General features: G+C 42.0%; 1 protein-coding gene across 1 annotated transcript in view; it reads right to left on the bottom strand.

The window, feature by feature from the left end:
* The window catches only part of nav2a (neuron navigator 2a), a gene marked incomplete at its 5' end in the record, with an annotated part of 107,419 nt that overhangs the window by 63,462 nt on the left and 16,998 nt on the right, over positions 1 to 26,959 (bottom strand). The window contains 5 exons of the mRNA XM_079158634.1: positions 1,142 to 1,198; positions 1,415 to 1,658; positions 2,676 to 2,748; positions 13,401 to 13,453; positions 17,271 to 17,388. Coding sequence (XP_079014760.1) covers positions 1,142 to 1,198; positions 1,415 to 1,658; positions 2,676 to 2,748; positions 13,401 to 13,453; positions 17,271 to 17,388 — 545 coding nt within the window. The remainder of the gene's footprint in view (positions 1 to 1,141; positions 1,199 to 1,414; positions 1,659 to 2,675; positions 2,749 to 13,400; positions 13,454 to 17,270; positions 17,389 to 26,959) is intronic.

Here is a 26,959-nt window from a genome sequence, read left to right as displayed (position 1 = left end):
GTTCTGCAAGCTCCATTTGATTCTTTCAGCATCTGACTGAATTATTCTGACGTGCAAGGAATCTCCGATTACTATCTTTGTGCAATTCTGGTGCACATAATCTCAGAAACTGATTTAGTTATTCAAGGCATGTATTTTGTATGTTTTTTAATAAAAAAACAATAACTTTGTTGATAATTTGAAGTCTGTCCATGTGAAAAATGACGAATAAAACAAGCCTTGCCAACAATAACAATTTATATAAACCTTTCAGCTCTTTAAAATGGATTAAAAGTTACATTTACTGACAGTGAAAGTAAGGTAATTTTTTAAACGCAGCAAAATTTGGGGATATATGATTTTTTTTGGGTGGGGGCCTTTAAAAGAAAACATGTTGGAAAAGCCAGATGGTTCTTGTAGGTGGTGAGCACCAGGAGAATCTCAGCTCTTCATATTGTAGTTACACAGACTGACCAGAAGGTGGAGCCATTGCATTGCTTTGGAGAGGAGCAGGTGTGGGGCAGGTGCAATGCAAACAAAATCTGGGATGGGCAGCATGCAAAACCACATCTTAAATCCAATTTCAAGGTGCATCATCACATAATACCAAAACTGCATGCTGAAAAAGATGCAAATGTGAACGCAGACGGAAGCTAAAATTTAAACGACACATTTTATAGAGGCACATACCAGCCACAGATTCTCTCTGCGTTAATTATTAATGTCACATTACATGGGGGATGTGCTTGTCAAGTAAACACACACACACACACACACACACACACACACACACACACACACACACACACACACACACTTACTTAAGGGTTATCTAAAGGTCTTTCACGGCCCATTTAGCAGGCTTGGCAAATGAGGCGCGCTGCCAGACAGACAGGGCTGTCCGAAAACGCAGCCTGGAGGTTTAGTTCCTATCTGCTAAACACTACCACTCATGCATATTAGATAGTGCTTGTGGTAGAGATTGCCCTTAATCACAGACAAAGAAACAACGTGAAACTCATTGCAGTACGAAAGAGACATTATCCTTGATTAGGGGCAATTTCTACCTTCCTATTTCCAGTAAGAGATGGGACAGAAGGTGTGGAGGAGCAGGAAAGAGAGGGAGGAGTAAAAAAAAAAAAGAAAGGCAGAAGAAGCTGACCTAGAGGTCTTTTTCTGACCAAGGGAAAACTTGAGCAGTTTACTCTGAGAGCCATCCCTAGAGGAAAAGAAAAAGAGAGATATGGAAGAGGACAGAGACAGAGAGGTCAGATTTACAGTTATAAATGACAGGAGGTGTGAACAAGAGGATAGAGATGACAAAATGATGGATTAGAACAGCAGAAACGGCAAGAAAGTGAAGAATACGGTGACAAAACCCATTCACCCAGTTTCAAGGTTACGTTCCTTATGTTTCCAGTTGCCAGAGACTCACCTGGACTGCATCTCGGCCTGTGCTGCTTTCTGGGCTGTAAGGGCGGGAGTCCCATGCGTAGAGTGGCCGAGCTGGGCCGGGGCGCTGCTCTGCTGGCTCAATGGAGGGTGTGTGCCCTGCGGCGGGGCGCTGAGTGGGAGAGAGGGCTGGGACTTCTGCCGCTGGGCGTGCTGCTGCTGCTGTTTGTAGCGGGACAAGCTGAAGAAGAGGCCGAGGATGGCTTTCAGATTACCATTCCGAATCTCTGTGGGTCAGGGAGAAGGACAACGTGGAATATTAAAAAGAAAAAAAAGCAGGTTAGGAGAAGGAGGAAAAAGGTAGATAAATAAAGTCAAAAGTGGAGGATGAAAGCTGTGGAGAGATAAGTCACTTCAGCCGTGCAAAATGACAGCTGTAGTGCTGTTCTGTGCAAAGAAACTAAAGCTAATATGCTTTTACAGTTATGGCCTTTTCAATAATGTTGTTTTATTATGATAATGACATATTCATTTATCGCCCGCTTACTCCTATTTAGTGTAACAAAAAGTCTCATTAATACTCACTGCACGCTAAGTTGGCAGTGAACTCCAAAGCTGACGAGTTAGTGACCAAAAAACTAATTGTACTTTTGACTTAAACGCTCATATTCACCTTCAACCCTCATCTGGTGTTGAGGCAATTAAGTGAACAGAGTTTGAGTTGAAACGAGTACACTTGTATTTTCTTACAAAGCTGTATTCAACAGCAGCATGAAAACACAACAAATACAGTGTAATAGGCCGTCTACTGCTGGCTTTGGCTCTCTAATGTATCTGACTTGCATGTTCTTGGACTGCAAGTCTCGAGAAAATACTTGGGAACGTGTACTCTGAACCGAGAAATGACCCCACGTCTTTCTTGCTGTTAGGGCACATTGCAGTCCACTGATTCACTGTTGAACTCAATGATAACACTAGTAGTGTTAATACCATTACTACCATTGTTCCATGGTGTGAATAATAGGATGTAAACATTTCAGCCAACATCCATCTTTTTGTGAAGCAGGCTACATGTAAAGACTGCATTATTGTGGTCTTTCTGGTACATTAGCCACTGCTGAGCCTACATGTTTTAATGTGTACTGTCTGGCATTAATGTAGTGTGTCCAGGCAAATGAGCTTGCCAATAAAAATGCTTCGCTCTTTATCTTTTTTTTCCATAGCACAGGCCTGGCTTGGCCTGGTCTGGTTTGGGTCTACCGCTCCGGTTCCAGTGAAAGCAGAAGTGCAGGAGTCCACCTTACCCTCTGAGGACAGTCCCTGGATGTTGACTCCTTTGGCTGCCAGGAAACTGAGGCAGGCGTCGATGTTCTCAATCTGGACAGAGAGACACAGACACGGCTGTAAGACAACACACCCAGCACATTTCCATTACGATTTGCATATTTGTATAATGTGAGGAAGCATGCTGGTCTGTCTTTTGCACGCGTCTCCTAAGATAGATATCACCATGAAACCCTATTAGTTAAACCCTAGTCAACAGTAGTGTCTCCCCTCCACTTAAAATCTTATTTTAAGACTCATACACAGAGATTTGTAGGGATAGTGGTTAATACCAGATTTAATCAAAATCTGTTGACTAGTTTTTGAGCTATCAAGCAAAACAAATGGTACCAAATTTGGCAGACATAAAACATACCAGTGTTGTAAAGTGATAGGAATGCTTTATATATAGTGACTGACTCGATCACATCCTTGCTGTGCTAAGCTAACAATGCAATATTGGCCACATGGTGACGTAGTCATAACACGATTCAAACCAAGCAGACTTGTGTCAGCCGAGCACCAAGAGAGGCGAAACCATCTATACAGACACGGCGACAGCAGCCATGGCAACCTGAGCAGACTGCTGAGCTGTCACCGGACTGCGAGAGGATTTGATAGGCAGACGGGCTTTGTTTAGAGCCCATGTGACCCATTATACAGCGAAATCTGTTGGGCTGGCCCACGTAATCACAAAGTAAACCAAATAAAACTATTCATCAAGCAGAGTCACTGCGGCTTAATGACGCGCGATCAAAGTTTACCAACTGTTGTTTTCGATGAGCAAACATACCAGGTACAGCACAAAAGACATCAATATGGCACGATGCTCTGCCTGTAACCTGGTACTCTAGGCTAGGCAATTTACTCAAGAATAGACTGAAAAGGACATTTAAAAGCATTTTACAGCATGCACAAAGGTTTAAGAGGCACTAAATCTTTTTTTGCATGACATTTATTACCAGTGGGAGTAGGTCTATAACACACTGAAGCTAATCTGCCACAATGTACTTACAACAAACCCATTTTGAAAGTACAACATCTTAAATATAATCTCACAGCAAAGGGAGTACAGATATAGAGCTGTAACACCCCAGGTGGTTTCTAAACGAAAATACATATGAACTGTGTCGCCTGTAAAGGAGGCCGGGTGTGGGCTGCAACCGGGAGGGTCCCGCTCACTAAAGATTAATGGCATGATTACACTTAATATGCGCTGACTAAATATAGCTTGACCTACAGCTCTCTCTGTGACTCTCCTGTTAGGAAGTATCTGACTGTGAGGTGAGAAGCTGCAGTAAAAACTCATTTACATTCGCCTCTATTACAATACGTGAACATCTGAGTTAGATACGGATATTCAAGACATAGACGGATGTTTCTAAATCCATTGTTACTACTTCTGTGGTGCTCCACACATCTACACCTCCCACACTAGCTAGCTTATAATACATAACTAAAACTAATGCCAAAATGACTACTTATCAATAAAAATACAATCTTTCATTTCCTAATCATTTGATTTGTGTGTTTTTCATGCAAATAAATGACAAAGGCAAAGTAAAAAGATAATATTTTGAATTTCTGGTTTATCAGGTGCTATAGGAAAACAAAACAACAACAAAAAGATCCGTATTTGTCATTATGGCTCATCGATGTTCAACTGTCGGTATCGGCGGAAAAAAAGCGTGATCGGGGCATCGCTATAAGTTATATTTGCTCCCTTTTTTTACTGCTGATCCGAGCAGTGACTCGAACAATGAGCTGAGAGCTTTGTGATCCGTTGCTAGTTGCAACTGCAACTACATTAAAGACCATATTTCCTCTACTCCGATACATCTCAAAAGAAAATATAGCACTTTTAAAATAGCACTTTTTACCCAACATTTATTCAACACATAATTACTTTGTACATATAAAAACACATGATATATGGTATGATGCAATACTGCACTAATAATCTAGAAGTATCTACAATTGGCTCCACATTGACAAACCACAACATTAAAATGGTCTCACATGTTCAATAGTGATGAAAACAGAATAGCATCATTTTCTACAATAATATAAGAGCCATTCTGCATTTTAAGTACTTTTATTTTTGATACGTTAAGTACATGCTGATAATACTTCTGTAGTTCCACTTAAGCAACATTTTTTATTCAGGACTTTCACTTGTAATGGAGTATTTCAAGACCATAGTATTCCTACTTTTACTTCAGTAAAGGATCTGATGACTTCTTCCACCACTGCCACGACCACATTACTTTTAGTTACTATCATATTTTAGTGATGACATCCACTAAAGTATTACTATTAGTCACCCTCGAGCAGATTACTAAATGTCCACAACCACATTTTCTATAATTTAAACCTATTACCACACTATCATAATATAATATACCACAATACAATTAATTAAACCCACTACCACATTACTATTAGCTATATATCTAAGACTCAAATGCCATTACCTCTATCCACTACGACAAAATGTATACTTACACCTTTACCATATCAATTTTAGTTGCATATATGCTACATGTTAGTGTGTGAAGAGGCTGGCGGATTGAGTTGAAACAGCAGTGCTGCCCCTGCTGTCATGTCCGTGACCTCTCACCCCAGAAACAGCTGTTAGAATGGCTGACATATGTTGCCCTTCAAGGTGATACAGCAGAAAACATGGCAACAGTAGGAATGCAGAGTGTGGCACTCTCTCTGAATACCAACACACTTTAAAAATAAACCTTTCTGAAATACCCCTGTATCCCCATCGACATACCCAGAGGCCTAAACTTCATTTGAGTGACTGAACCACTCCCCTAATGGCCCAAATTCCCTGGTATAGTTGGGAGTTTAAATGGCAGCAGCCTGCAGAAAACATGCTTCATTAATAAGATACCCCATCACAAATGCCAGGCCCGCCCCTGCTGAGATGCTCCCAAGCCCCGCCTCTCAGGGGGTATACGCACTGAAACCTCCTGCTATTTAAAACATGCAGGGACCAGATCTCAGAGAAGCCAGGGGAACACAATTTAACTCAACAATCTGCCAACAGACACTGTACAGAACCTGTGTTTTAAATCTATGGATCTATGATCTGTCGCTTAAGAAATCTGTTGTATATCACGATATAGGTTACTGTAAAAGTCAAATCACTGTGAGGAGTCTGGCCTTGAGGTTTAAGACGCTGTAGTAGCCAAATTACAACATTTCCATTTTGAATCCAGCTTTGTTGTATGTCATCCCTCCTCTCTCTCGCCTCTCTACACTGCCATTTTTCTCTTTTTAAACCATACCTGACGAAAGAAAAACTAATTAAATTGGCTTAATGTTCCACAAAGTCACTATCGAGTAAAGATGACAATAATTTACCATTTACAACTTGTCAAATACAAAGATATTCTTTCTCTTCTTTAATACCACTTTAAATAGAACACATTTTGCTCGAACTAAATAACAATGTCATTGACATTGAAAATGTCAGTTTGGGTTCATGCAATATATGTTGGGCTTTTGTCATGATTTATGACATTTCTTTTGATTTATAAATTATCGATCATTGCACCTAAAACAATCATTAAGTTTTAACCAATTAACAAAACAATTCATTAATCAACAATGACAACTACTGTTAGTTGCAGGCTTGCTGAGGTCGTATTTATTTGACATCATATTTAACAGGAAGAAGAAAGTTGCACTACAAAACATCAAAGTTAACCCAGAAATACAACGTGCCTCACTGAGCAGTTTTCTGCAAAGGCTGCACTCTTAAGCCTCATTTATCTTCTGTTCTCCACAAAGTCAAGAGAATACTGAAGAGAATACTCGCATCAGAACAAAAATACCTCTAAACAAGCCCAGAGAGAAGTCAGCATCAAGCACTGAAGGACACCACTGGTAGCTCCTACCTGCCTGTGATCTGTGTGATGTGCTCTGCCAGGCCTCACACCTCCATCCAGGCCGCCGTCACCTCCTGCTCTGCTCCGGCAGCAGCGTGGGGCGGTCTGGCCAGCCAACAACCTCTGAACAAACACTTCTTCCCATCACAGGGATGCTATTGTTGCGAGTGTGTGTGTGTGTGTGTGTGTGTGTGTGTGTGTGTGTGTGTGTGTGTGTGTGTGTGTGTGTGTGTGTGTGTGTGTGTGTGTGTGTGTGTGTGAAACACACAGAGAGAGAGAGAGAGCGAGAGAGAGAGAGAGAGAGAGAGGGAGAGCTAGAGGGAGGGAGGGAGTGTGAGCAAGAGTGTTACATGCCTGACTGAGCTTTGAAGACTGATACTAAGGTCGATATTTCTAAACCGATGTTACTGATAACTGATCTTAAACAATTCTTTTCTGTATTTAAATATAGAATTGCAATTCTTGTCAATTAATGCTTCCTCAGAGGAAGCATTAAGAGCATCAAGAGACACAAAACCTTTTATTGAGAAGCAACAACTTTGAGTGTTAAAGGGACAGTTCACCCCAATATCAAGAATATTTTTTCTTCTAACCTGTAGAGCAGTTTATCAATGTAGATTGTTTTGGAGTGAGTTGCCTAGTTTTGGAGATGTCGGCCGTAGAGGTGTCTGCCTTCTCTCCAATACAATGGGACTATATGGCACTCAGCTGTTGGGGCTCAAAGTTGTTTCATGTAGGAATTAAACTGCTCACCACAAGGTCTGTGGATTATCTTGAGTAACCGGGTCATGATTTGTAGAAAGAGACATTGCTGTTTTTTTAATGTATTTTTTGAACTGTCCCTTTAAGCAGTTCTGTAACCACACACGACACCTATTCAATACTAGTTGAAGCACTGAGATTCACATCTGACTTTAAATTATAATTCTGGTTTATTACAAGTTGTGTGTTGCAACGCCATGTTTCTACAGTAGCCCAGCACGGACAAACCTAACACTGGCTCCAGCAAGAGCCTTTCCCGTTTTTTTTCGTTACCGTGGTTCTCGGACACGCTTGTGAAACTGCGGTAACGTGAGCCGCAGACTGTAAAACCATGCTAACGCCAGCGACTCACCGCGGCCTCACAATGGAAGGAGTGAGCGGAGGGGTATTTAGGTGGCTACATGCCACCAAATCCTACTCCCTGTACCTTTAAACGGTGAGATAATTTCCAAAGGCATTATTGAGTAAATTAATAAATGCCAAATGTATACTAAAAAGCCCTAAGGTGCAGATGTGCAGATCGTAACTGGTGTGATCAGGCAGGAACCTCCTTCTCACCGTCACATGATTAGTTGATATCTGATATTTCAGGAAAAACCCAATGTTTGCTAGATATGCTGCAACTCTTCTATCGGTCTGCCTCTAGTGTGACGACACCAGCTTCATTGCCGAAAGCTCTCCACCATTTGACTCTCTGACTGCTGGGTCTTGTGGATTCTGATCACGTAACATGAACGTGCCGTCAGTATCTGTATGACCGTGTGGTTAAATGTGTGGGTATCTGCCCACACACACCCTCACACTCTCGGGAGGTTTCACAGATTACAGCTACCAGCTCACCTGCTGAACTTGGACAACTATACCTCAATAACTCTCTCTCTTGACTGAAAAAGGTATGCAGAGGTTTCAGCACCTCAGGGAAGTGCTGCTTTTCACTCCTTATCGATAAAAGATGATGCACCAGCAGCTATGATACACACATCATGATGCAAAAATTACACAGGTCAACGTCAGGCAGCATATTCTGTCTTGTTGCTTCTGCTATTTCGTTTTCTTTTTTCATGTATGTAATCAAGTTATGGTCACAGTTTGTATTTTTCTTATCTTATTATTATCTGCTCATGAAATATATTATCATTAGTATATACTGTTATGTTAGTTTTAGACTTTCCTAATTATCCTCAGGCTGAGGGTCTGCTTTCATAAATAAAAACTAAAAAAATCCTCTGGCTTAACATTTCCCTGATGAACTGCAACAAAATTGTATTATACAATTTGTTGTTGTTTTTGCTTGTTCAGAAGAATTTATTTTAGTTTAAAAAGAGGTTGTTTTTTTCCCCAAGGCTGAGCTTTCTGGAATAGTTTCCTGTATAATTAACAAAACAGTGCTATGAATGGACTAACTGTTACTGCTAACAGATGACTTACTTATGCAACAAACGAGCGCGGTATGTCTGTGTATGTACAAGAGGGTGGACAAATTAACACGAATACCTTATCGTGCATCTTGTGATCACAAGTCTCATGGAGAGCTTTGCGGCGGTAGCTTTTGTTGCAGGGCTGTAATATTGGACCGCACGACTCAGTCAAGTGTCTTTGCTGCCCAGGGCTCCACAGCCTTCATGAGGAAGACAAACTGTCTTATAGATGCTGATAAAAGGTCTGTGCCCTCTGATTAATATTTGAGGTTTGGTATATTTGGTTGCTTAGAAACAGTATCTGTGATTGCTCTGTGGTTGTGATCACCTGACGTCTGACCAGCTGACGCAGTTGGGGGATTTCTCTGTATCTACCATACACACACACACACACACACACACACACACACACACACACACACACACACACACACACACACACACAGAGAGAGAAAGTACCGCTCCCTTTGATCAAACATTTACCAGCACATTGAATCATTAATAAAACATATTTTGGGAATCAGCCTGCTCACCCGCGTAAGCTTCTCCATCTACAAAACACTCATCTACGTCAAAGAAGCAACCATCTACCCACCAGTCTGAATCTGGGATCTCTAAAACTACACCGATTGTGTGCAAGCAGGTGCAACACAGGGTGAATTATAAAAAAAAACTCTCAATTAAAGACATATCATAAATAACCCACATTTTCAGTGCTTGTGCACATTTGGGTATCTGAAGTGTCTATGAACCAGGCGGTAACCTCCAGTTCTGAAAGGTGAAGCAAATGCAAAGTGCCTTAAATTTGCATTCTTTTGAAATGGCCATCAGGAGGCAACTTCACTCGTCGCAAAAAAAGTCTGATTGTATAGAAAACTTCTCACCTCATTTATTACCTCAGTAAACATGAGTTTATGGTCTAAATCTCTTGTTTTATGACTTCTATAATACAGCATGATGTTCATTTAGTACTATGGTCCCAGTTTGAGTAAAATAGATGATAAAACCGGGTTATGCTTCAGGGTGTGAGTGACATATTCGTGCCTATAATAAAACAAGCCATTCAGATGAGACTCCCCTTCCAATGTCACATGCAGGCTCATCAGACTGGGCTTTTTCTGGAGGAGGACTTAAAGAGACAGATGCTTAAACGGAGCGTTTCAGAGGGAGGGTGAACACAGGTATATTCAGTATATAAAAGATATGGTTTTTGAACATTAAAGCATTTAAACATGTTTTATTAGAAACCAAAAATACAAGTATGAACCTAAAAATAAGCATGATATGTCCCTTTTAAATACCTACAAACCCAGTCTCTTTCCACTCTTTCTTTCTCAATATCCAGAAGTGTAGCCTAAGGCACTGCATGGCTTATCCATGTATTTGTGAATACATATGTTATGGATTATCAATATATTTCTAATGTGAATATAGGTATAAAGTGTCCAAAACTTCGTTTGCTAGGGGCCTGGAGACATTGTGATTTAAAGGGTCAGTTTATCCAAATTACCTCATTTAAACCATGCAGAAAATGTTGTTTATATATGTGCAGGTTTAGTGATATCTGTCACTTAAATTCTCCTACAATGGAAGTGAAAGGAATTTAATTTGTGGCGATTACAGCATTTGAAAATTCCATTATTCTTTGAGAGAACATGCTGCCATTTTTTTGTAAACTACTTTTTACCAATTAAATAGTCCCTTTAAATTATGCTTAACTTCCAAACATTGGTACATATTATCAGAGGTAAATTAAGTAACTTAATCCATCACCTGGTTTTAATAGCATTGAATGAAATGAGGATGATGACGTTGGGCTGATAAAACCTCCCTTGTTTAATTTCCCAGGCCCTAGCAGGTGAAATCTAGTACATTTCAGAAGATGCTGCTTTAACATGGGATGCTTGGATGAGACTCCCTGTGTGTGTGTGTGTGTGTGTGTGTGTGTGTGTGTGTGTGTGTGTGTGTGTGTGTGTGTGTTTGTGTGCCTCTGCGTGAACGTGGCATCCTGTGTGGTTTTAACAGCTCAGTGTCAACTCAACACCCTCACTCTAGGGTGAACACACACACACACACACACACACACACACACACACACCTACACACACACACACACACAAACAAACACAAACAAACACACACACAGAAGCCTGACTGACTGGGTGGCAAAGGACTGACCTGACGATGGGGGTCCGTTTAACGAGGATGTGACAGTTGTAAAAACAGGTTTTCTCACTCCGGCCTGGTTAGCCAGCATAATAATCAGCTAGCGTCAGAGTGAGGTGAGAGTGCTACATTTATTCCTTTATTCCACTGATGGAGCTTATTTCCATCTTTATTCGTTTAGAGACAGAGGTTAAGTTAAGTGGAGGTAATTGGCAGCAGCTTTGGGGGTTTGAAAGCAATGAAATCAAGTGCAGTAAAAGTGGGCTCTCACACTCCTCCACCCCAGCTGCCAACTAAACTCTCAGGACCTGTGTGTGTGTGTGTGTTTGTGTTTGTTTTGACAGTACAACAACACACAAAGCAGACATTTGCATAATGACTGCGGTTGCACCTGCCCTTAGCACCGCTTGAGTGCATCAGATTTTGCTTTAAAGCTAACAAACCTATTGAGATTATACGCAGCGATCCAAAAATACTCTCACACACACACACACACTGCAACATCTGAGCTTATCCAAGCAAAATAAAAGCAGATTTTGACAGCCACTATCCAACAAACAATATCACATTGCTTGGATGTGCACACACCGTCTATGAACATTCGGGACACAGTCACAGACATTATATACTTGGAACTACTTGATTTGTCTCGTGAGTATCCTGCAATTTTCTTGTCTTTGAAAAAATGAAGCTGCTGTGTTTGCCGATGACAGCGGGGCTGGATGTGAAAGAGGCAACACAGGAGGTTGATAACAGCACAACCAAACCACAGAGAGACGCCCAGATCGCTGAGACCAAAGAGTGCAAAATGCTCAATTACAGGCGACTGGGGGGTCGTAATCAGAGTTAATGGGTAAAGGCCTAATAGTGGGACAGGAAGTGGAGGCGGAGGGGAGCTATGTTAAAATGAGACTTAGTGCATGTATTTCTGTCAGGATTTTGAACTTCTAGTGGCTGGCTCACTTTTAAATGGGGTGGATCAATGTGGTAACCTTCGCTTCAGGGCGACTCTGATCCGAAGCAGGTTAACTTCAGAAGATCAGATCAAAACCTGCCAACAGCCCGACTACTGACCAATCAGCTCACTGGAAAAATGATGGTACAAAAGTACTGACTTTACAATGAAGTGACAAGTAATGAAGAGCAATACACATTTTCATAGGTCAGTAGAATCACGTTCCAGACTTCCCATGTGTTCACTCTGGGATAGTTTATGAAACTAAATATAAAAATGGCGATTAGAATCGGCATTTTTAAATCGTGCACAATTTCTTTAATTCCCAACAGCATAACATGAGGAGACGTGATGGTAATTAGAAATAAAAACTATGCCCTCTGTTGTCTTTTATTAGAAAAATAATCCACACGCTGTTAATTAGCTCCCAGTAAGTTATGAATGCAAATGTAAATTATTTTGGTCAGATAAACCTTATCAGGCATTAGTTTCCTTCTCGCTCCTCTCCTCTCTGCTTTGGCAGAAATAAACTGTCTTAGATTACGTTTAACTTTCTGCATCATACAGAAACAAATTCATCATCAAACAAAGAAGCAAGACATTCTATATTGTCAGTTATTATTTACAAAAGGTAGAGAATTCCATCAGGTTCTTCAAGACATAATTAAATCAGCGCCAGAATTTATAACATAGAACATAGAAACAGAAACACAGTCAAAACATGAAAACAGAGCACTTTAATATACTAAAAGCACTAGAATCCATCAGGATGTCCTCATAAGTATAGTATAGTGGGTCCATGTTTGCTATGAAGAGGAAGGGTTCAGCGATCAGCTGTGCTTCCACCTCCTCCTCAGTTGTTAACTATGGGCGTGTATCTCTCTCTCTCTGCTTTGAGAGGCTTCAGTAGTCTGGCTGGTGGCCAGAAATAGCCCCCTCAGCTGGCACATTGGCCCAATTTACGACCCCTTCACATTCAGCGGAGGGCAGCCCTGCTCTGGGCACTGTTGGCTCATTTCCCACAGAGAAAGCACAAAACTGTGAAAACACTGAAATCCCACCAGCGGCGTTACAAAGGAAATCCCACTTACGTATCTGCTAAATGTCACTGAGGACAAAAATCACATCACAACTGTCCGTAAAAATGTTCTTTGTCATCAGCGCTGATGCTCCCTGCCTGGTCTCACTCCTGGAGATGAGAGAGGAACACTCTCTCTATTTGCAAGTGTAACAAGATGAGGCAAAACTGGCCCCAAAGCCAAAGCCTGCGATGCTTTCAACTGGGCGCCAGCTGCCAGAAGTCTGAGCCAGAGGTTTTCACGGACGGCAGCCCGCAAGACCACAAAAGTAAAAATAAATGGACTAACTATTCACCAGTGACTCTCGCGCCGCAGCTCCCAGCGAGGGTCACATGAGTCGGTGAGAAGGGACATCAAAGAAGTGTTCGCACACAGAGGTAAATTTCACGACGCCGTGCCAAAACAAACTTAGACGGTCACTTACCATCTGAGAACGGCTCTTGGGACAGCCATTGATGTCGCCAATCTTCTCGTTGGCTGGGGAGGGACAGAAAGAGGAGGCAGAGACAGAGAGATGAAAGATGAGAGAATGAAAACACTCTTTTATTTCCAGTGGAGATCCCTGAGTGTGTGTGTGTCCCAGACAATTGCCGACTGAGTGAGGAGAGCAGAGGTGTTCATGCCGGTGACTGTGACCCCTCCTCTCTCCTCCCGCTGAGACATGAAACACTATCTGGTCACAGCAAATGGGAAAGAGACCACTGGGGGCCCAACCGAGATGTGTGCTTTGCAAAGGGGGCATGTGTGTGTGTGTGTGTGTGTGTGTGTGTGGTGTTAAGGATTCCTCCCATCTATTAGAGGCCCGGCCCACAGCAGCTGAGACACGATCGTCAGCTCACAGCTGACAACTGTGCCGACAGCACGGCCTCCTGCATCGTGAGGCACAGTGGGGCCCACAGTGCAGCTCCACCTCAGGACCACGTACTGCACCACCTAACCTGCGGGAAAGTGCTCCTCTTCCTGTCCGCTGAATAAATACGCAGTGTCTTTGAATGTGTTCTGCAGACACATTTTCAATGTGTTGACCCTCGTCACAGGTTCCATATGTCCACGTATTGTCAGTGGTTCAACCAAACAGTAGTTTTGTTTTTTACTGTTTTAATTTCAAATGATTCGTGTTCAATAATGTTTGAAAGTGTGGGGAATAAATTATAAAATGATCTAATTTGGTTTCCTGATGAAAAGACAAATATGAAGATATAAGTGACTTGGCAACAGCAGAAGAAGATTAATAAAAGTTCAAGTCAAGTCAATTTTATAAATATGGCCCAAAATAATAAACTTCCCTCAAGGGGTTTTACAGTCTGTACAGCACATGACACACTCTGTCCTTAAACTCTCAATTCGGATAAGCAAAAGCCCCTTTAACTTAAGTTACCTTAATGCCAATGAGCAATAATGAGGTGTGGCGATGGCCCATTGAAGGGTAGATGTGTCCTTTTGTTCTTATTCTATAAAACAACTTTCTTGTACTCCTATCGGTTTGCTCAACTCAATCAAAACATGTAATTAAAGCTGATGGATATTTGTAGCCACTACTACACTGCATAAACAACATGTCCTTGTGGAGTGTGGAGGAGATTTTAGAGGTTGTGATGAGCCCTGGAAAACAATATTAAACGATGAGCATATTAGCAAAGGTCTGTCAAGTAGCATTCCATACTTGTAAAAATAGCCTAAACAAATATGTTGACACATTTAGATGATTCATGATTTAACACTACTACTACTGCTGGCTGTGGTTTGTGTGCTTCCTGAGAAATTACACACTGAGGTGACAGACACCCACAAGAGAAAGCTACTCTGTGATTTTGAGACACACAAAATAAAAAATAAAAACAACAACCAGACACATTTTGCTCAGTTGACTAAAAAAAGCACCCAGAAAGGCTTCTTTGAGAAGAGGAAAGTATCCAAAGACTGTGAGCTGAGGAAGTAAAATATCTTTAAAAGGTCACAGATCAGGCCTCAAGGACAGTTCATGACAATGTCACTGAGGTTTCCTCTCCTCCTAAGTCCTGGGCTTGAGTGTGAGTTGGTCGAATAGCTTAACACATCCGTGCCACATCCGGTCCCAGTGCGGCTGTTCCGACACCAGCAGGCTGCTCCGGTTTCACCAGTGATTATGTGGTGTGAGGTTTTTATCCCCAGTGGAGGGGAGGCAGCAGGCCGAACAGGTGAATGGATGGTGTTGTTGTTTTAATATGAGAGCAGAGCAGCAGTGGTCAACTGTCAGCGTGGAAATATATTGTATGTCGGCTTAATGTTGTGAAAATACAAAAAGCACTGGATGAAAGTGATGATGTCGTGGCGTTTTTTTTCTTTTTGACCACAGGAGCTTTTTCAGGAACGCAAGTACAATTTAAGGAACGCCGAAACCTTTTAAGTGCACTCAGGAAGTTTACTTACATTGGGACTGATAAAACTGGATTACAGTTTTACCTCACGAGTGCCCCAAAACATTCTCCTCTCGGGAGGACAAACGTTCTGATGGTCCAGGAATAAACAGGTTCAGTACTGGTGAGGAATGGAGCATCACAGACTGGCCAAAGAAAAACCAAGACAGACCTCAATGTAGTTCCATATTAAAGTCCAGAAATAACTGGAAAACAATCAGCAGATCATTGCTACTCTGCAGAGAAGTATCTCCCTGTCTACTTATTTACTCTTACATCACTAAGTACGTGACATACACTTCACATGCAGTGTATAAAATGCCTCAAACCTGATCCAACTCTCAAAAAAAGAATCACATGTAACAGTGAGCCTCCTCTCTGTGCGGGACGGAGCCCCACGGAGCATAAGAGGTAAATCTGGGTCAGAGACGGGGGGGGGGGGGGGGGGGAGGAGAGAGCTGGGAGCAGACAGAGTCAGTGACATGCTGAGTCACCGGTCAGCTGGTGTGGGCCCACTTCAGCCTCGAGGCTGTCGGCAAGTGAAATGACAGGCTGAGGACGGCCAGACGGACTGACAAGACTGATGATGATGATGATACAGGCGAGGGTGAGGGTCAAAAGTACAGAGGAACAGCCCACTTTCACAGCCTCCACAAGGCTGAATATCTTCATATTCTGCTCTCATGTGAACACGTAGTACTGCCTAACTTCTGTTGAAAACAATTCTATTCCATTTATAGGCATATACAAATTTTTTAAAAAGTGAATCAATTTTAAAATGCATGTTAGTCAATGTGAAAATGAGGAATTACAGGTTCATTGAGAAATGTTCTCTTTTAACATCAGTGCAGTTTTGATGGACTTCGCTGACATCTTCTTTTCTCATTTTGTGTTCGAATATAGTAGTTATATTTCTGTCCTGTGTGCATATGTTCTAAGGACATATTTCTGTTAGACATTCATACTAAAGGAGTGCTGCAGGAACGAGTCCTAAAACACAAAGTCCCCTCCTTTTAATGGGTTTTTGGTTAGAGGCCTGAAATAAGGTCTGTAGTTAACACAAGCTTCAGAAATGTTCACGTTTTGTTCGACCACATAAAATACTTTAGTAAATACCCCACTTGAAAATGTTGAAGCTTTTACATGTCTTAATGCGGTTGCTACTGTGTTGCTAAATGAGACTACAAAACATCATCAAGCCGACTAGTCCGCCTTTAGCTTAGCAGTGGTGACATGAAGTCATGTGACCGTGGTGTAGTTTGTTTATATCCTAACGCTAGATTTTTACGTCTGGCGATTGCATTTACGCTTTAAAAAAATCCCATTATCTTTCTGAACAAAACATGTAAGTAGCATCAACTTTTGTTTGCCACAGATCTTCTTTTCTGCAATAATCCATCATCCAACGGAAACGTCCCATTGGCTTTTTGTTGGACTACAAAAACACGTCATCCCTGCAGCACTCTATGAATCTCACCAGATCCCTGTGAGGTTTTTCTGAAGGAGAGAAGAAAGTTTGTCGAGCTAAAATGAATCCAACTTCTTCAAGTTCACTCATGAGCCTCAGAGCAAACCTGAAAAAGATGGATTTGAATTTACAACCGTGTTTTGTCCTGATGGAAGAAAACTATTCAGCGGTGCAAGAGTATATAAACTCTTTGCATGATTCATGCTGAACTTGACATCCGATAATAGAGTTAAAGAGTTAAACATCAACTCTATCTTGCAAAAGAAAAGCTTCTTATTGGATGATTATGTTCCTCTTTTTTAAAAGAAATGCAGCTATCTGTTTGTTAAAGGTCGGCCATGTCTTAGAAAAGTAACTCATGACGTGTTTCACATGATTAATGTTGGTTTGCTTTCGTAGATTTCTGAATCGAATGTGTGTTCATCCTTACCTACGACCTGTATGATCTCTGCCAGCAGCACTCCGTCTGCGACGTCCGTTTGCAGGTCCTTGATCAGACGCTTGTGTCCTGACTTGGCAAGGTAGTGGTTGGCCCAGTCCGTGTAGATCTGTGGTCAGACACAAACACAAACCACGCCGTTCAGTTTCAAGCCTGCAAAAATAAAATCCATCCCAAAATAGGGGCAACCCCGTCGGGTCGTCCACGTGTTTCAAACTCCATAAACACTTGAAAACTACAAAAGGTATAAATGGTTGAAGCAAATTTACGACGCTAATAAAATAACAACATGGTTGAATGGGAGCAGAGTAGCCCTCTTTCTTTTGTTGGGGCTCCGATCTGGCATATATCCGCGTGGTATTCAAATTGGGGCCATTGTGCTCAGCCAGGGCATTCATCTCGCAGCGCACGGCGGCTGTTTTCAATGGGCCATGCTGACATCACTCTCTGGGGACAGAAAAGACCCTTCACTGCCTGGGGGGAGGGGGGGAGGGGGGCAGAGCAAGCATCTGAATAATCTGAATAGCGTCCTTCATAATTACTCGCCAAACTCTCTCTCTCTCTCTCTCTCTCTCATCGAGAGGAGTGAGTTTCTATTTCTTGTGAGATAAAAAAAAGGCACACAAAGGTTGAAGTGAAGTTGCACAAAACATTATTCCTAATAAAGAAGAAGTTATTTTTGAGAAACTGATACCTCGTGAATCTATCCGGATTTTTGCAGCATTGTCAGGCTTGTCTGTAAACTGCAGAGTCTATTTCACAAGTGTAACTTCAGAACTGTTTCGGGTTTTTTTACCCCACAGGGATCTGAAACACGTGTGACAACTCGGCTAAATTAAGACACCTCTCCCTCGACAGTATGTCTCACTCTCGTTTTCACACTAACCCAAAAACTGTTATGTCAGTCAGGTGACAAAAAGATGACAGGAGGAGAGACAATCACTGATGAGTAACCAGATTACTGTCGGCTTTCTGCAGAAATCTGATTTCTTCAATGTCATGGAAACAAAAACATATTTTTTCACGCTGGATTTCTCTTGGAGAAATGTCTCTTTGCCTATGCATCTGTTAACGGCTTTTTTACATGTACGCATATGCATGAAGGGAAAGTATCGCTGTGACAGCAGAACTGAGTTATGCGTCTTCATATTCAAAATAATGAAATCCAGCAGCAGAGATAAACTGGAAGTAGAATCTATCAGTCTGAATATGTCTTTCTCCACAACTGGACATTATTTGTTGAATTCAGACATCAGATTCAGTTTGACTTAGTTAGTTAGTGTAGGTTCATACAGGCTCAGTGGTATAATAAAAGGTATACTGATGAGAAGAATGAGTCCTAAGAATGAGTCCTAAAGAACAGAAACGAGTTAGCATTTTTGTTAAGTTAAATGATTTTAACAATTTGTTCTACAATATGAAATGGTTAGTATACGTTAGTAAATACCACACTCGTGATAAACGACTCATAAATGCTTGTCAGTCATGGAGTTTATTTTCTGCAATAATCCAAAATCCCAGTGGCTTTTTATCCAGGGAACCCGTGCTAACTTCTGGGTTGGCCTCCAAAAATACACCATCCCTGCAGCTCTCTATAAGATATGAGATAACATGGGATGACATAAGTAAAATATAGCACTATATACATATAAAAAATGAGGATTGTGTTAAAATAAATGAACAATATCTAATCACCAGCAGTTACCAGGTTGCCAATATACTTCCTTTGAATGTGTTGTCAGATTTCTTGTGTAAACTAATTTCTCCCAGTAACCTGGTTTCTAATGTGCATTTAAACTTTCTCAAGAATTACTGTGAAACCCAAGTGCATCAGTTAGTCCTGAATGAGTGCTCAGCATTGTTGAGGTCCAACCTCAGCACAAACACGGACACACAACACGCATTGCATTGGCGGCGAGGTGTGTGACACGGTTGTGACCCTTGTTTCTTTGTGTTTGCACTGTAAACAGACCCGGAGCTTTTCTGCCACGCTACTCATCGGATGAATCACAGCTCTCATGATGGCATACAACAGGTGTGTGCACTTCAAAAGGCGCACACGCACGCACACACACATACATATACTCATCTCCACGCACAAGCTCAAAGGTTTACGAGAGTACACGACCACACATTAAACACAAGGAGCCTCAGAGCGACGTTTAAAATCCCACAGGCTGCATACCCAAACACAAATGCACAGTTATAAAAAGCCTCTTGAGTGACACACGGAGCTAAGAGAGCTTTCAAGCAGCGAGGATTAGGCTCCATCCTTTCAATGCACACTCTCAGCTGGTCATGGAGAAGGAAGTGCAAGGTTCAGGAACTTTTGTGTGTGAGTATGCTTTCTTTGAAGCAGTTTCGGGCAGGCAAATTGTAGGGTTGGAGTATAATTAAAATCGAGGTGAAATGGGTAGCTGTCAGTCACAGAGGTGGAACCCAGAGGGAGAGGGGGGGGGGGGGGGGGGGGGCTGAGGGCATGTTGTGAGAGGAAAGGAAAGGGGAAGTGAGCAAGTCATAACAAGTTGCCTTTTAAGTCCTGAAAATAAAAACTTTTCAAAACACGTTTTGTGTCTCTGATGTCTTCCTCTCAGCCAAAGCATTTAAATGTGACACATCGGGTATTGTTGTAAGAGGTGATGCAGAGAAAAATGGCCACACAATTTTAATAAAAGATTAAAAAAGACTAAAAAATCTAACTTCTCTTAAATGTACACAAATCAATATTTACTACAACAAGAGTGCATCTAATTATTTATATCTACTGTAAAAGGCCTCCCTTTCTCTACAGTTGTATTGAGCTTCTTAAGTTCCTCATTGTTTGGTTCTACTGTAGGTCTCACCTCTCTCCAGCAGCAGCAGGTAGCTGTTTGCAGCACACAAGCTCTGATTAATTACCGATTGATGCAATGATTAATATAGTGCAATAATGCTGCCAAGAAAACAACAACAGAATATGAATACAATGAATACAAGTACAACAGAAAAAAAAACCGGGTGAATATTGGACTTACGTTAATCAGCTGGAACAGAAGCTTGACAACATATGACTTCGTGTGTTAGCATGTTTGCCATAATAACCGTGTCACCTCTTCCTAAACTGGACGCGACGCGAGCGAACGTACGAGCGAACGTCAGATTGTTTCCCTTTTTCCGATCGTGCGTCAGCGAACAGGCTAAGCGAAGTGTCGCACCTGCAACAGACAATAATCACTCTCTATTACACTGAAGGCGACATCGCTAGAGTTCGCTCGCTCGCTGTTCGTTGAGAGGAGGTGTAAAGGTGAATGTGTCAGGGCTGTATGTGGAGTATTTCTACCCCCTAGAGGCCAAAGATACGGCGTAACGTCACCGTAATTTATCCATGATCCGTAACGTCCTAACACTAGCTCTAAGCAGCTTTTACAAAATCATTCAAAGTTAACTTATTATTTATTATTACAAATATAATCGTTTTATTCCCTATCATTTTAATTGGTATGTATTTATGCAAATAACCGCTGTAGCTATCAAGTAATAAGGGAACATTTTGAATTTCTGACAGCAAACACTGACTTTAGGGCCTATGAAATTATTTTCTGGGAAGGTTGTGAAAGAAAGTTGTCTCAAGCCTTGAATACTATATAACAAAACAAAACAACCATGAAAACAATCTGTATCGCCCATTGGCAATTGGTATCAGCGGCACAAAAACATGGGCATCTCTGAAGGTAATACATATATATTTCTACTAATACGATTAGAATATATTTAAACCAATTCTTAATTTACTTGAAGAGGGCACAATTAAGTGGCACCAAGATGCCTAGTATATGGCCTAGTGTACAAAATGTAAACATAAGGAGTTAATTACTTGTAACCATTAATAATTGAACCATCCCAAGTGATTTATCTCTGGCACCGAAGTCCATCCCACCACAGAACAAATGATATACCAGGCAGATGTCTGTAAATCAAAGACCATGTTAACAAACTGAAACCTAAAAAAAGACATCATGCATTAATCCGGATCATGTGTGTTTAACCGCACCTTTAACGTCGCCTCTGTGATCTGAAAATTGTTCAAAGGTCACAGAAAGACAGAAGGGGGTGGGGGCTGATGAGAGGCAGGCTAAGATCTGAGAGGCATTTTAATAAGCTGCATGGTTAGTGAAGAGAAGTATTTATTGACTCAATATATATCAGACAGGAATGAGGTGTAACTGACTCCAGACCACTCTACATCAGAGCGAAGAACTCTGCATATTGAATAGAAAATGTAATCAAATCTCCCAAGGGTTGTAAAGGACTGATGAATCGATATTTAAATTATGTCAGAGAACGAAGTCATTGAATGGATAAGAGGGCGACGTAGAGGCAAAGTGGTCGGCGTTATTACCTCACAGGACAGGCCCTTTCAGTGTAGCGTTGGCTATTGAACGTCAGTGCTTTTATTGTGCCATATGAAATGTGTCTGAAGCATCAAGTATCAAACGCTGTCAAATATTAAAAGCTGCTACTAAATGATGGGTCACAGTCTTATTCTTTCGTTAACTATTCGGTGCTGATCTAAATTCGGGATTCATTGCTAAGTTTAGATTGGATTGTATCCAGGCACACAACTGCTTGTGTAAAGGCAACATTCAGCACTGCTGCAATGAGTTTAGTTTGGCTCAATTTACTTAGTTTGAAAAAGGCGTTTAGATTCCTCAAAATATGGTCCTAAATAAAAGTACCGAAGGAAAAGCACAACAAATTCAGGTTTCTGATTGCCACCGGTTTCGTAAAAAAATATACACAGAAAAATAAAAACAATATCCTGGTATCTTTCTGTGGGATGTATACTTTCCTTCAACCATCTTTAGACAAACAATCAACTTTATTGCAAACTCTACACCTCCTGTTTAACAGTTAGCCCTGTGAGGGCACAACAACCTCAGTCAAAGTCAAATGTTTCCCTGCATTTGCCTCAATCCACACTGGGATCGGTTTCAGCCATCTATAACCCTCAACGGTGCTCAACAGGATGCCAAAATAAAATAACAAGCACAACAAAGCCTCGCTCCTGAAACAGGACACTAAATGTCCCCGTTAATATCGTTACACATTTCACTATGGCGTCACTCACGTCCATATGTCAACACTGAGTGATCCATATCAAAGAGTCTGATTTAAGATACATTTTCCAGGAGGGAAAATCCCTCCATCCCCAGAAACTCCCAGTAATCCCGATACTCTCCTCGTGGGATTGATGGTCTTTTTTTAGGAGCTGTAGATTCATGTCAGGGACATTCCCGTCACCAGAGAAAGCAACATGACACTGATTCACTCACACTGTCGGGGCCTCACGGCGAATGTCATATGTGGCCTATTGACCCCCTGCTTTGGGAATTTGCACAAAATCTGGGCCTTTTTGGTTTTAAAACTGACCATTAACAGTGCAGTACAAAGTATTTCATTTCAGATCCAAAGTACTAGATACACAACTGAGAAAAATCAGAGCGTTATTATCAGCTTTTGATTTAATACGTATCATTCAAGGCTTCATTTGTTTCTTCCTCTGGACTTCTGCAATGTTTTCTCTTCGCCCTTCACAGTGGGTTACGGCTACGTGCAAATAACTGGCATTGTGATATTTCATCTTCACTCGGATCAAAGACAAAGACCGGTAAACACCCGACCATGCTTTGTCACGCATTGCATAAAAAGCCTGGACACATGTTCATTCATGTTCACATAATAAAGCCTAATTTAAGCCTTCAAAACTGACACAGAGTCAGCTCTTCAAAGCCTGTGATGAGTAGCGGTGACTCACTCAATCAGACAGCTGCGTCTTTTTCTCTCTCTCACACACAAAAACACCAATCTGCTTTGCATCCAGCATCCCCCGCTGCCTCGGCTTGCTGAGTCACCAGGCCGGTGTGCGATGCCTGCAGAAGGGCATGACGCACACAGGCCATCCCCGCAGTGCTGGGTCGGCCTAGGCGGAGAGAGAGAGAGAGGGCGAGGCCAGCCGGGGCCTCACACTGCGATGGTGCCCTTGAGTTGAACGACAGAAAAGTGAGTTTTGTGTTGCGGCTGCAGATGCGGAGGCATAAGTTCAGCACATGTCACGACAGATCGTGACGGCGGCTGATTATACGGCAGGAGGAGCGGAGCAGATGTGTTTTTGTGCTTCTTGTGGTCGTGTGTAAAGTTCTTCTCTGTCAAACTGTCACTCAGCTGGAGCCACCGCATCACATTACTACACTCTCTCATCTATGTTGTTGTTTGCACTGACACTGACTCGTTGCTTGCAAAGCAAACACTGCAGTGCTGTTTATATGCGTAGCTGCATCATTGCTCTAGGGTGAAGTTTAAATTAGAAGAATGCTTGTTGTCCATGCAGATATAATCATAATCATAATCAGTCAAATACACTGCAAGCCTCAATCTGCAAAATTCAAGTGTCAACTACGATGAGAGTGAATAAGACTTTCTTGTCTTTGCAATGCTTGTCCTCAGGATTCTCCGACTGAGCTCTTTCTAACCTAACGCCTGAACCTAGTCTTTGGTTTATGGAGCGGCAAACACAGATGCACAGCATGGTGGAACGCCCCAATGTCAATTAAAAAAGAAAAAGTGGGACACAAGTTTCCCATCAGTGGCAACCACACAGAAAAGCAGTGCAACCCAGTCTCTTCAGCTGTATGTGAGAATCAGGAGAGATTAGAGGACATCTCTGAAAGTAGAGAAGACGGTCAAGCTGATGTTGGACCCACAATCAAAGACTTCAATGATGAAACCAAAAAAGGGAGAGAACGGATGAACAAGTAATTAGTGACTTGCTGCATATATTTTTGAGGGATGTGCCACATTTTCATTATTAAACTGACGAATAACTGCATAGTATCTTAATTTCTCAAAATACAAGGTGACTTAAAATAACAACCATATTGCAATTTCAGCAACCAAAAGCAACCACTTTTAAAAGTTAGTGTTGAGCCCTGCTGTACATGCTCGCTGCTTCAGAAATGCCCACAAACAGGACATTCCTGACTTCCTACTTTTCAAACTCAATAGAAGATATTATACATTTGGATCATTTGAAATACTTCTTTTGCAAATGAACACAAGTAATTTGGTCAAAATGTTTTGAAGAAGTCGGTTCAAATTGAGCAACAAATCCATGTAATCCTAAAGAGGAACCAATTAAACTCACCAATTAACACGCAAAGACCTGAGCCGCTCATTCGTCATGTGGCAGCAGAAAAATGTTGAATTTGTTTGCGCACAACCTTAATAATAATGATGATGATGTGGTGCTCTTTTTATTCACTCAGCGAGTTTTGAAACTATGTCATAACTGAGAAGCTCAATTTTCTCAACCTGTTGAGGACCATTTAGTCTCCCGTTTGAAGCTCAAGCATGAAATCACAAACCAGTTGCTGCATTTTGTCACATGACAACAGCAACACACAACACCTCCGTTCTGTTCTCACAGACGTCGTCTGTGCACAGCGTTCCAGAAACAATTACGTTGATAACTTCGGGACTATCAGCCTTATTACTTTCAGGGTTCAGTAAGCGACCTAAAAAGCTCTGCACTTAACACGCCATTATGAGCTAATCTACCGACATGAGCCAGAACCAATAAAGAGAACACAGCAGGACCGAAGCTGCTACAAAGTGCCATCTCTCACCAGAAGCTTTCATAGGGAGCCGGTACTAAAACAGCTCTCGTTATATCTCAGGTAATGGCGAGTGCTGACTCTACAGAAGACACGCTCAGACAGCAGCGCTTTCTTCTGCTGACCATGTTTGGGATGTCCAGGGGTTCAAAATGAAGACATCCCTTTCATTCATTTGTTCAACCAACAGTGTCTGTTACCTGCCTCTCTGTCAGGCGGCTTCTAAAATAATTGCCCGGCTGCTCCTGGAGATCTGGCTCTAACCCTGACGTTTCTATTTCAAGCTGACCCTTCCTCTTTACTCTGTTTCTCTCTTAACTCCCAAGTCCAGTCAGTTAGTATCTGTCGAGGATGCCAACACTGTGAACGCTTTCCAGCCTGTTACTGTCTGTTCACTTCATGGCTGCTTCATAATGAACAAATAACTGCAAAGTAAAACGTCTTAGTTCATCAACAGGTAGGCCTAAGCCAAAATGCATGAATGAACTCTCCCATCCTCACCACTACGTTAACCCCTCACTGGTTTCTTACCAGTTTGTAGTTTTCGCAGGAGAAGCGGCTGTAGCTCCTGGCCGGCACCCTGAGGCTGCCATACTCCGCCATGTGGGCCAGTCACCTTGATAAAGGCTAACTACCTGGGCTTAAGTAAACAACTGGAGATCCATAAACTTCCAGAAGACCAAAACAGGAGCTCGCTCCGGTACAAAGGCGAGGTGGAGCGGGTAAATGCCTCACATCTTCATACCAGCTCTGTGTGTCTGTCCGGCTTGTTGTCTGAATGAACAGGAGGTGATTTACTCCTCGTTATGTGCACCTCTCTCCTTCAGACTGTTCATAGAGAAGACTCAGACACTCTGACACCCCCCCCCCCCCCCCCCCCCCCCACCTCTCTCTGGGTGTCATTCACTCTGTCTGAGTCAGACACCCTGACTCAGTTCCCTTTTATGCTATAGAGAGACAGACCAGCAACATAAAACACACACATTCTTTTTATTTGTGTGCTTTAGCAAAGTTGTTTAAATTAACATATTGTTCTAGTTAAGCAGACAACAGACATTTTTTAGACACCACCATAGTGCTCAAAGAAAACAATCTTTGGGGCAATTAACACAATCTGTTATTCCCTTTTTAATTAGGAAGGAACAGGAGAAAGTGCAGCTGCTTGCGCCCATAAATGCATAATGTCATCTTCCCTTGTTTTGTGCTTGCAGGTTGCCATGGATCGTGGCTGTGCTTGTTGCCATGGTTCTGCTCGACGCCCACTGCTCCTATTCTTATGAGTATTAGTCATATTTCTATTATTTTTATAGTTGTTGTTATTGTCGTTGTTAATGCATCTCCGTCTCTCCCAACACAACCAGCCGAGGCAGATGTCCGCACATCCAGAGCCAAGTTCTGCTCGAGGCTTTGTCCCGTTAAAGGGGATATTTTCCTTGTCGCCGTCCCGCTAGTGCCTGCTCATGGGGGAAATGGCTCTACAAGAACATCGTCATGAGATAGCTTCTGTTATGTATATGCCTGGTCATCCAGGCTACTAGAGAGGAAGCACAGTCGGCCCCCCCGTGTCCCAGACACATGGTGTAAATGTGATAGATGTCCCTTCCCGATGTGACGGAGGTCCTAACGCTGACTGACTGAACGGTTTAGTGTCTTCTTCCTCTGACACACCAGGTGTTGTACATTACAGCAGGTGCCCACACACGCACTGACAAACATGACACATAAGTTCCCATGGGAGGCCTCAGATCTCTCTCAAAGGGTTGTACTACTGTCTGAATCCAGCCACTATGACCACTGGTGAACTCCAACCAGCAAAGTGCTGACATTAGGCCTGTCACTGTGATTAACGTCATCGACTTATTTGACAGTACAAGCTGACTTTGATGTTGCCCGTTATGTGTGTTTATATAAGACTCTCTCCAACATTTTAGCCAACAAAATAAGCAGGTTTTTCTCTGCCATGATAAGACTTTAGCTTTGCTCAGACGTTTCACATTTTTGTTGAAGAGTAACTAAACAACAAGAGTTTGG

The sequence above is a fragment of the Pholis gunnellus genome (assembly GCF_910591455.1).
Source record: "Pholis gunnellus genome assembly, chromosome: 1".
Classification (NCBI taxonomy): domain Eukaryota; kingdom Metazoa; phylum Chordata; class Actinopteri; order Perciformes; family Pholidae; genus Pholis; species Pholis gunnellus.
Note: the sequence above shows the minus strand (reverse complement) of the source record. Positions and strands in the feature narration are given on the sequence as shown.